Source organism: Diprion similis, chromosome 7 (genome assembly GCF_021155765.1).
Source record: "Diprion similis isolate iyDipSimi1 chromosome 7, iyDipSimi1.1, whole genome shotgun sequence".
Taxonomy (NCBI): Eukaryota; Metazoa; Arthropoda; class Insecta; order Hymenoptera; family Diprionidae; genus Diprion; species Diprion similis.
In genome coordinates, this window is record NC_060111.1 from 5,656,724 (window position 1) to 5,669,208 (window position 12,485).

At 35.3% G+C, this 12,485-nt stretch overlaps 1 protein-coding gene across 4 annotated transcripts in view; it reads left to right on the forward strand.

Annotated features, from left to right (window-relative positions):
- Nucleotides 1–1,980: 1,980 nt before the first annotated feature.
- The window catches only part of LOC124408282 (myc box-dependent-interacting protein 1), a 42,327-nt gene continuing 31,822 nt past the window's right edge, over nt 1,981–12,485 (forward strand). For 3 of the 4 annotated variants that reach the window (XM_046885120.1, XM_046885121.1, XM_046885122.1), the window contains exon 1: nt 1,982–2,232. In XM_046885120.1, coding sequence (XP_046741076.1) covers nt 2,164–2,232 — 69 coding nt within the window. In that variant the 5' untranslated portion in view covers nt 1,982–2,163. Of the gene's footprint in view, nt 2,233–12,485 lie in introns of all 4 variants that reach the window. The other variant, XM_046885123.1, reaches the window with a different exon arrangement.

Below are 12,485 nucleotides of genomic sequence, written 5' to 3' on the forward strand. Positions count from 1 at the left end.
ATACAGAATGTCGTTACTACAATTAGAGGTTAGGATCAGCATGTCAAGAAGTTTGGCATCAATTCGAGGAAATGAGGAGAACTTTCAGAACCCTGAAATTGATGCAGAGTATATTCGGCAAGTCTTAACAATGGGTACACAATTTGCATGTTTGACGAATCTGATCCATGCAGTTGGACCCTTCAAATGCAAAGGCACACAATATGTGCCAAGGATTCTGAAATTAAAATCGACATGGAAACAATATGACCCTGTTCTGGTGACATTTTTCACCCTCAGACGTATCGTTGAGGTTCTTTCCAACCCTGAAACACCGTTAGATGTACGCCTATATTTCTATGAACGTAATCCTATACCAGGAGCAAATTGGGGAGATAGAAAATATTCAAAGGATTTTCCCTTGTTACTGAATCCCGAAGATATTATGCCTGAGTCATATGATAGCAACTCACTGAGAAGTGATGTGCTTCATGTTGAGAGATTGGTGTCTTCAAGAATTGGCAGGGTACTACCAAATCTCATTTCTAACAAACGACAAGACTATCGAGCACCTGGAAATGCTTCGCTATTGGTTAGTAATATACCTAAGAAATTGAGATGCAGTGATGCCATAGGTTTTATCGGAGAAGATATGTCTGATTTTTGGTCCCCCGATTCAATATCAAGGCTAGAAGCCGGAATTGGAGTATTGAATCTAACTGGCGAGCTTTCACGCGAGCCAGTATTACAGGAAGTGATTCGCTACAAAAGTCGTGCTACACAATCTATTCGCTCCTCCTACTCGAGGTTGATGGACTTGATGGTATAACTGGATAGATTGTTTGTGTTTTCAGAAGTTCAGCTGATAAAAATATAGTGATGAGGACTAACACGTGTTCGAAAGTGTAAAATTTTGTAATTAAAGTTTAAAAATAAGAATCAAAAAATAAATACATAAATCGAGTGATACCTCAAAAAATACTATATGTGATATAATTTTCATTTATAATCTCGAATAAATGATTTTAGTATTCATACAGTCCTTCAATTCTTTTATTGTTTCTCTTTTTAGAATATCTCTGTTCGATTAGTCAAGTTATACCGCTCAGGTGTTCGGTAAAACATGAGGATTAGTTAAAAATGCTAATATAATCAGAATTTGATCTAGACACTCCGATCTCACAATCAGCTAAAAGGCCGAGATTATCGAAATGTTTTGAAATTAGCTTATAGTGCTTTCGGCAATTTTTTTATCTCTCTTGCGCCACCGAGTTCGTAACTAGCTTTGCCTCCTTCCTAGGGAGTCTTTTTTTTCGCGTAAATATCACTAAAGTGAATATTTTTTTTTGCGGAATGAATTTTTTAATCTCACAGTGTCGACGGTTTGTTACCAACTTTTGCATGCAACACAATGCAACAGTTGTGAATAATGAAGAACTTCTCTTTATAGGCGCAGTTAGTTACTCTGTTGATAATACGTGACACTGCTATTACCCCCAAACCCATGCAGATCTAGTAAACCGTTACAAAAAACGCTGCCGGAAAACAGTTAATGACGGTTACCCTAAAGAGGTCGTTGACAATGAGGTTTTTGTATGTTACAGGATAGCGTGTTAACGGCTTCCACCGATAAAGAAGCTACCGTAAGGCTGAGCCGGTTTCTTATAGCCCCAGAAGTCCTTGAAGCCCACTTACCCGCAGAGTACTAGTCACAGAAATTACCCACAGCTAAGCGTGTTCAAATTCTCTCATCAATTCTCAAAATAACTCAGAATTGACAAACTTACGAACCAGTCGCTATCTCCGTGATTCAAATTTCCCGCGTAGCTCATCTCGCAGATGACACCCGTATAGAGGGAGCAATACCGTCAAGGCGTCAAGCGCGAAGGACAGCGGGTGGCGCTCCCTGGCGTCGAATATAGAGACTAACCAATATGGCCGCCCCTCAGCTGCCTTCATTTCCAGTATTTCTTGATACTTCCGTCAGTGCACTTGAGTCGCGGATTGGTGGGATAGGACCAGTCTAGTTCGGCTTGTGATCCGCATCGGAGGTTGTTGTTGTTATTGTTGTTTTTTTTTAAATTTATTTATTATTAATACGTCTACACATATATCGGTATCCTGTTCCTCGCCGGGGATATATAATAATAATAACAATAATAATAATAATACACAACTATAAATATGGCAGAAAGTAAGGGTGCGTTGATCGCAAAAACAGTGCAAAAACACGCTGGGAGAGCCAAGGAAAAGGTGAGTTATGGCATGAAAACAATCTTACTTTATCATCATCGATTTCGTTTAATATCTCGAGAAAATTACGAGGCAATCAATTATTGTCGCACATTTCTTCACATGTCCCACCATAAAAACTCCCATACGACGCTATGTCGATGACAGCGAATACGTTGCATTCAAAGTCCGTATGCCGACACCTGATCGCGTACGCTGCGACAGTCAGCGGCAGTTAATAAACGCACGTATATAGATACGTATGCATTTCGTTATGCTGCACTTCGTTTCTAGGCGCGCGCGCGCCTTCTCCGTATATTCATCGTTTCTCTTCACTCAGTAATCGTCATTAGAGGCGGCTTAAGAAAAAAAGTCCTCAGCGTTGTTGCCTGGATGTTTACAAAACATAGAGATAATCGATTCTTATCTATTTTACTATTCAAACGTGGTTTATTATCGTTGACGAGTATATTTCATCGTTATTAAAGATTTTTCAGATCCAATTGCTTTGCAATATTACAGACATGTGTGTGCCTATTGACACGGCGCTTTTAATCATCTGCGCACGCAGCAGAGGCAACGTGTTTTCCTTGATAATTCAACCGAGGTGTGTTTCGAGAAAAATTTCAACTACGTAGAAATATCGATATGATCTCGAGCTTGTCGGTTCGTGTTTCAGGAAAAACCAAGCGAATTCATCATATTATTTATTTATTTTTTTTTCTCTTTCGTTTCGTTGGTTCCTCCACTCGTCGCTGGTTATTCAAACCGTAATTCAAGCCGGCTTTAATTCACAAAACGCTATTCGTTCTGTACCTACTACTCCTGTTACGCAATTAGCCACATGCACAACAGTTTACCGCGTGCGCGTATAAAAGTGTTCTGTTCCTGCACCTTAGTTGAAACGACAATTACACATTATGCAATCGGTATAGCCTGAAACGCTGCGGTTGTTATGCCGCTGCTGCGCCCACAGCTTCATATAATATGCCCAGCATCCGATCAACGCAGGCTCTGCATAGTTGCTTGATTAATCAAAGGTCAGAGTCTGGCTGACATCGATACCAGAGTCATAATCGCGAGGCGCACGTAACGTTGTTGAAGTTGAAGTTGAAGTTGAAGTTGAAAAGAAGGAGGGAAGAGGAATTTATCGACAAGGAAAAGTGGAAAAGCCTTCTCTCCTCTACCTCCTTTTCCTCCCTTCCTCCCTTCTTTCCTTCCTTTCGTCGTAATCCCGTTGCATCGCCGCATCGGCGAAAGGCATGCGGCACGAGGCACGTATCTTCTGTTTTTCCATCTCCATCCTTGGGGTTTCGTCTCCTCCTCAAGTTTGACCCTAACGTTGGCATAATATTCCCGTTATCACACCCATACGCTCGTGGAAAGGTGTGTCAGACCATCAGGTGTCTTGAAACATATCAAATATATGTACCGAAAATCCGTTCCCTTCTCGAAACGACATGACATGAAAGATTCGAATTCATCAGGCTGAAGTTTTCAGCGTTATTAGCAATGACGTTGATTTGGAAAAATTCGTTATTTTGAAGAGGTTGAAGTTAGTAAAGTCACCGTATCGAAACGTCGAAACAAAAAATTACTGTTTCAACACCTTTAGATTGAGTGAAAGAAGTTAAATTTTTACAAAATCTAAATTTTATTCAAACTTTAATTAAACACTTTTTTTAAATTTCAGGTAATAAACTTTAAACTTTCTAAGTAACGAGTTTTTCTACCAAAGATTCATCATCGCAATAACGTTTACAGAAACTTCAGCCCGATTTCCTAAACCTTTAATAAACCATCAACAAATAACTCAGATTTTATAAATTTAAATTCTTCGATTATTCCAAAGGTATACATACAAAACAGCCACTTTTCTGTCAACCTTTCGATACGTTCACCTTCACGTCGCTATAACTTCAGCCTCGTTCAAATTTCTATGTATAATATATATATATATGTACGCGTGAATATATAAAATTTCGTTCGTCTATTACCGAATATGGATCGTGACGACTAATGTAATCACGGGACCCTTTAATTCCTCCTCCCACGTCGCGAGAGATTTTTGAGGGTCACGATTTTCCTCGGCCTCTTTACACGATTTTCTTCTCTCTCGTTTCCGCCTGGTGTCTAGCCGTTTGATCCCCCTCCCTCCCCGTCGTTCTCTCTCTTTCTCTCTCTTCACCTCTCTTTCGCTATCCTTCTACGGACTGCTTTCCGCCGCGTACAATAATTCGTAGGTGTTTTGCTGCTTCGTTCATTCGTCTGGTGTTCGGATCGGATCGGATCGGATCTGATGGCAAGAGTACGTATGTAGGTAGGTAGGTAGGTTGGTAGGTAGGTTGGTAGGTAGTAGTTATCTTGTAGAACCGGTCTACACTCTACTATACCTACGACAAGCTGCCTGACGATGCTGCTTGCATCGCTGAGATTCCCTCGGTCAGAGAGTGATCGGACACTTCTTCTTTTTCTTCTTCATCATCTTCATCATCGTCTTCTTCTTCTTCTTCTTCTTCTTCGAATACTCTGCGAATGAATAGTAAAGCCGGCGAATAAACGAAGAAGTCGGTGTTAATACATGTATTATGTGTATCAAACACATCTCTATCTATATAGGTGTATGCAGCCTTTCATATGAATTTCTCTAATACCCGCATGACTTTACGCACGTGTATAATGTAGTCCAGCCTCGACGTCTAGGGTATTAAGCTCGTTTAACCCCTTCGAACAACATCCTCACCTCTCTTCTTATACTCTCAGAAAAGAAAATTTGTATGTTTATTTCGAATACAGTTATAATACGAGGCTGGAATTCTATAATATTCAAATAAGGTAGTCAAGATTGAAAATCAAATTTTACGGAATACCATTAACTCTCGATAATTTTATAGAATTATACGGATAAAAGTCTGATCGATTTTTATATTTTATAAAAATTTAACATCTTCTTTGGCAGCTAACTTCGACTGTTAACTTCAGCTTCATAATTCTAATCGCTAGAATCACGATTGTCGGTTAAAATTTGTCATTTTTTTTCTCTCGATTTTCTTTTTTCTTCTTATTCTTCTAGTATTTTTCATAAAGTTTTCTTCTTTCTCCTCCATTTCGACTACTTCGAAACAATACGCTCTTTATAATATTACTCTTTTCACAATCGCGATACCTTTCATTAATACCAGCTGCACTCGATGTTATTCTTTCACTTATTGACAACTCGTTTTAGTTTATTATTATAGCACAATTTTGTCACTGTTTTTTTTTTCTCTCTCTCTTTTCATTTTTCTTCATACCTACCTAAAATGTTCATAAATGAAATTTTTCCTCTTCTCTTTCCAATGTAAACTTCAATAGTTGGTGGAATATTATTACCGCGTGATTATATTCATTTTTTCTTTCTTTCTTTTTTGTCAATGAAAAATTGCTTTCTCTCCAAGACGACAAAGTAAAACAAAGAAAATGAAATGATAAGTGTATTATACTGAAAATATTACTCACCGTAAGCATTTATGACTGTGGAATGGTCTAACAATTGACAATTCGTTTGAATCTAGGCGCATAAGTAGGTACTAATTAATATCATCTTGTTAATACTTCAGTAATTGTTGATTTTATAATATAAATTTATGAAAAACAATCGCTGGTCAACAATTATTTATTATCATTCAAATAACACAACGTTATTGAATGTTTTTGCAAATTCTTGTTTGCCGGAATTATGTTCAATTCTAATAAAACCATATAAAAATACGTATCGTCTGTAGAATTATTTACAATTCGTGGACTGTTTAAACTTAATTTGCATCAACATAATAGTGATTACTAGGGTTTCTCTCGTCGCGCGTGTCGTAAGCTTATATATATATATATATATATATAATTATATTATAATAAGGCCGAAGCTTTGAAAACCGTCTGAATCTGAAAAGTTTGGCCTTAAATAAACAATCTCGAAATTTTTCAACAAACTTTAATTTTAAGCTACTGATTTTTATATTCACGGAGTGTGATCATCAACGGTTTCATTTGATTGTTGTTGTTGTAGATTTAGTAATATATTCATATCATCAGTCTCGTCAGTTTCTTCATATTTAAATGAAAATCCCGTATCGTTGTTTTTAACAAAAATTTCTGTACCCACGCGAGATACTTGATTTCTATTTTATTTACATTGTTATTATTATTATTATTATTATTATTATTATTTTTTTTTTTTTATTCAAATTTTAGTTTACGCTGATGATATTATGTTGATCATAAGAAAACAATTAATTCGGCTCTATAAAATTTACTCGTTTAAAGAAAATAGTGATCCAATAATTGAGGGAAAAATAATTTAAAAAAGAGAAAAAAAAAGGTGGTGAAACAAAACTAAGTAGGTATATTATTTCAATATTAATGATCTAGCAAAGAATCATCAGAATATTTTTTCTATCACTGTATTCTTGTTATTTATCTATATAACGTTGTTATTCTGGAAGTGAAATTAATTATCTTTTGGCCGTTTCCGGTTCTTCAAACGCAACGTTATTATCATTATCATTCCTGATGGTCCTTGCGCGATTAGATGGAACTTCATTCTGCGTTACAGCTGATTGTGAGGACTAAAGAACCGGCAAACAAGACGAAACGATGTTTCTTTGCTTCTTTCTCTCTCTCTCTCTCTCTCTTACTCTCCATTTCTCTCTCTCTCTCTCTCTCTCTCTCTCCGATCTCTCTCTCTCGCCTACCTGTTACTATTCTCGTCGTAGTCCCGGGCGACGCTGTTCCTCGCAATCTCAAAACCCCTTCGACGTTAGCTCGATCCGCCCGCGATTTTGCACAACAATGTTTTACATATGTATATACTTGATCGAGAAAATATTTGCGATTATTTGTACATTTATAAAAAAAATAATACATGATTTTTTATTTGTACTATTTATAAATCGCTTTCAAACTTCAGCTATACATGTATACATATGCTTCGGAAATTCAGTTGAACATAAATTTCGGATATTGTTTTGTTTAATTTCTAATCATTTGTGTAAAACTAAGGAATATTGTGCGGTTTTTAGATAGAAAATTTATGTATTCAAGGTGCAAAAATTTTGGAGGCTTTTTTTTTTTTTTCTTCTTTTTGTCACAAAATCTTCTCGATATTACTATAGGTCTGTAGGTTTTACGGGAAAAAGTCGGGGAGTTTTATTTGAAAAAAAAAAAAAAAAATTTCGTCACCCTCTGTTTTTGTGGATTTTATTATTTATGACCCAATTTTTTTTTGCATTCGTATCGCTACAAATCTCGAAAATTGTTACATAAAAACATACAGAAGTAGAAAATATTCGATCCTAACAGAAAATATTTTTTCTTTTGACGAAAAACAAAGTTGAATAAATTTAGTAAATTTTCAAAAAATTTTGAATTGATTAAAAATTTAAACATCGATATTCAAGCGTTTCGTTACGATTCGAGTAGTTCTTTAAAATTTAACATTTTTTAAAAAAATCTTCGTATAGCTTACGTTATATATATATATATACGTAATTAATTAATTTTATAATTAAACCGAATTGACGATTTGATCTGGTAACCAAAAATAGTAAGAACGATTTTTGGCCAAGTAAACATTCTCAAAACGCGGATACGCTGCAACAGCTGCTGCCAGCTGTCAGCTCTTGGACACTTTTTTTCGAGACTCTGCGTTGCGGCGTCTGCAGCCTCGATGGAATCATACAATTTCCTTTACTCCCAAGCTTCTTGTCACGCACAAAAGTAGCTTTTTTTTCTCTCTTTCTCTCTCATTTCTTTCTACTCTGCTTTTAACAATCTGTTACACGAAGTGCACGCTACAATTATCAGTACAAACACTTTGACTGACTGATTTACATTTTCATGAAAACTGACGAAAAATGAATTATATGAAATTTTTTTTTTTTTTTTTCACAACATAGCTGCGACTCAATATGCACAAATTGATATTCTTGGACGAAAGCACAGATGTCGACACATGTTGTTATTTACGATTACGAATTTACGGCTAATTACGAATCTGAGCTCGAAATTTCGAAATTTAAAATAAATTTCGAAAGAAGCGTCCGAAAAGTTACTTGAAATTCTTTACAAATCTGGAAAATCAGATTTTGGATAACGCTGTAACTTTTTTTTTTTTTTTTTTTTTTTTACGTATTAAAGCATTGGTTTACTGTTTGTTCATTATTTATAATCATTTCCAAATTCAAATAAAAAATATGACTTTGTTGATTTGTACAGACTCGATTTAAAACGCGATTTTTTTTTATTCCACACCTTGGCATTCTCGTCGCAAATTTCGTGTAAAAAAAACACGTGAAATAATCTGATTTGATGAAAGATGAATAATGAAGTATCGTAAAAATCGTTGATTGATTTTTTCAGACAAAAAAAAAAATTCAACTTCACTCAATCAAATAAATATACTTTTTTCTCATCGCGCATAAGTATCTTAATAGTTATCTTTTTAAATATCTGTATCGTGAGAGTTACTCGATCGAAATTCAGCTCAAGTTATTGAAAATATACTGAGTTATGATTTTTTTTTTCAATCAGATTGATCCATTTTCTGTCTTTTGTTGTTTTATGATTTTTTTCTTTTCATATATTAAAAATTAAAAAAGAAAAATCCGTTACGAGGGAATATCGCTTCAACTAATTCCAACTCGCTAAATTTCATTTCAACTTTCATACTTTTGCTATATATATATCATATTTCTGTCTCACAACAGCTAGTTACGAAGAAAATCTACGACTATAGCGACTACGTCGAAAAAAACTACCGTTTTTTCAAACACTAACACAAGTTAGTAACGTTAACGTAACGTTTGATGATGAGTAAAAACCGTTATTTCGCGATTTTTGAATTGTCTGAAATAGTGAAAAGTAATGATTTTTTTTTTTTAACCAATGTTTCGTTACGATAACGTAACTAACTTCAACCTCGTAAAAAATTATTGTTTAACAATTTTAGGACGACTTTGAGGAGGAATTAATGTTTATTTTTTATATCACGGCTTAACAAGTTTCGGAAAATCACTTAGATGCGAATTAGCCATTTTTTTCTAAACATGCATCGGTTACAGTTACGTTACTAACTTCATCCTCATGCCGCATGGTATTGGCTAGTGTCCAGCATGGGCGATATATTTATACGGGTCGCAATGGCTCGCACGACAAATCCAGACCCTTGATCTCTTCTCTCTCGTTTTCTTCTTCCTCCTCCTCTTCTTCTTTTTCTTCTTCTTCTTCTTCTTCTTCTTCGTCTTCTTACTAAACGACTGCAGACACTTCCAACAGCCTCATCTCTCTTTCTTTTTCTCTTTCTCTTTTTCTTTTTCTCTCTCGCCACGTCGCAGCACCTCGTCTAGTCTTCTAGCTCACTTATATATCCACTAATTACTATAGTCCGTCATCTTCCTTTTTTCTCCCGCCGTTTTACAACTTGCTACAGATTTTTATCTTCGTATTACAGCATCCCCCCCCCCCCCCCCCAAAGTCTATTAGGTATAAGAATCACGGACGGAATTTTTGAAAATTTTGTACATTACCTATTATTTGAATTTGATATTAGAATACCAAAATTGAAAATAGTGGATCTAATATGGCGGATAAAAGGTTCAGATTTTATCGAATTCGGTCAAAAAACTCTACTCAGGGGCAGATACAATCTAATTTTCAATGTTTCAAACACGCTATTTTCAACAACAATCGCTTCACCGTAATCATATGTTTATTGTATACACACCCCAAATTCTTGATCGCCATATGTATCCAATAAATATTACACAGGGCTTATAAAATCTGTTGAAACTTTCCAAAGTTATGCAGCCTACAACAATATTGACTCACTTTCGTTTGGCTTGTAATGCACGTTGTTTTAATAAGGATACTGATTAGTTGCGGTACAGTCTAGTAAAAAAGGTGTGAAAAAAATGGAAAGCTCGAGAAACGTTAGTGTCAAATCAATAATTGGATCAAGTAGTTCTCCTAAGTTTCGTTAGAAGATTATCTCCCTGGTGTATAGAAAAAAAAATAAAAAATATCAACAACTAATAACTTTAAAATTTTTATCAAGGTAGAACTTTAGTCTATCGATTTTACACAAGTTGTACATATTTTTCTGATCGTTTAGTGAAGTGATTGAAAATTTAAGCTCAGGTGAATTATAGATCGTTATTGATTTGAAATCAAAATTCACTCGGATTTATTCTAGAATTGAATAAACTGTGCAGTAATTTTTGTTGTAAAAAAGGGGAAACAAAAACGATAATGTACGTATATAATGTATGAAAAGTTGTAGATAACTGAGCTACTAATTCCGTGCAAATCAAACTAATTGACTAGATTTTTAACTATTTCAAAGAGATTTCAAATAAACCGCGTCAGTCATGTTTGGCTACTTTTAGAGGGATTTTCCTAGCTTAGGAATCTAGTAATTTCATGAATACTCAATGTACGATTAGTAAAGTAAGTAAGGATTATGAATTTTTTGTCAACCGATAGGGTGGGCTCAATTTTATCTGACCCAATTAAACCCAATGGGTTTTACCCAATTAAACCAGGTCTAACAAGGAGAGGACTCATCCAGTGTGACACGGATTTTAATGAAATTGAAGGAGGTGACTCGGGGTGATGTGAGAAGAATTTTCGACCCCCAAACATGCGCCACTAGAGCCTTGTTTTCGAGTTATTTGTAAAAAACGGTTTTTTTAACAGCTCGAAATCTAAAAAAAAACGTTTCTTGCGAATAACTCGAAAACAAGGCTCCAGTGGCGCATGTTTGGGGGTCGAAAATTCTTCTGACATCACCCCAAGTCACCGCCTTCAATTTCATCAAAATCCGTGATACACTGGATGAGTCGTATTCTTGTAAGAGAAAAATATTTTCTCCTTTTTTAACCAATTAATAAATAGTGGTATGTATTCTTATCACCACCTATTTTATATCCATTTTTTTATATCTCGAAAACTTTTCAACAAGTTTTTTGGGTCGTTGATTGCGAATTTGAAATCGGATATTAAAAATTCAAGATGGAGGATGAAAATGACATATTCGATCGAACCCGGAGAAAATAACCTCCTATCCAGGGGTTTTTGGAGGTCGCTAATGACGAATCTGAAATCCAAATTGGATTTTAAACATTCAAAATGGCGGACGAGAATTTCAAATTCGATCGCATCCGGAGGAAAACTCGCTGTCCAAGTATTTTTGGGGTCGCTGATCACGAATCTGAAATCAGATTCTGAAAATTCAGTATTGCAAATCCAATCAGTGACCCCGAAAACTCTGCTACAGATTTTTTTTTATCGGTTTTGATTAAATTTGAAATTTGGAATTTTCGAAATCTGATTTCAGATTCGTAACCAGTGACCCCAAAGTCATAGCACAGTATCTTGTTACAAAAGTTGACTCAGTACAATAATGTGTGACCCAAAACCTAATCATTCCCTGCTTTTATGGAACGAAGAAATCCCAAAAAAAAAAAAAAAAACCGAGTTTTTTCTCACCCTACGACAACTAACCTCGTTGAACACCGTCTATGCGTATCTTAAAATTGAAATACTAGGAACCGAAGCTAGGCTATCTCACAGTTATTGGAAATTTCATTCGGCTAAAATCTCTCCGAGGACAATGACCCCGGGACATGATTCCGCAGAGATGTCGTGCGGAATCCGCGACGGAGGTTCCGGGGATAGCAACCTTGGCCCAGTCAAAGCCTCGGGCAAGAATCGTTCGACGGGCCCATTTTTCTCCAACCACCACATTATGCTCGTACCAGTATATACCTGTATATACATATGGGATATTCCACGCCAAGTCGACCAGTGTTAAACCGCAACCATCTCAAAATCATTTCATATTTTTTTTCAACATTCTACTCGGTAAAAAATGTGACCTGAAAAATTTTTCACATTTTTTTTTATCAAACCGTTTATTTTTTATAATATAAATACTTGAAGTCTGTTACGAATGTCCATTTTTGAAAATATGGAAAAATTCTCAAAAATCATCAATTTTACACACATTTTGTGTACATACATATATATTGTACGAAACGTTGATATATGTATACGTGATAGTGACGAGAAATTGAATTTTTTTTTTTTTTTTTTTTTTTTTTTTCTTTACCCTTTTACCGATTTCCGATAATCAGTTTTGCGTAAAACTATGATTAATTCTTAAGGATTGATTTAAAAATTATAAGTGTAAAAGTCGATTGATTTGTGTTGAATTGAGTTTGAAAAAAAAAAAACAAAAA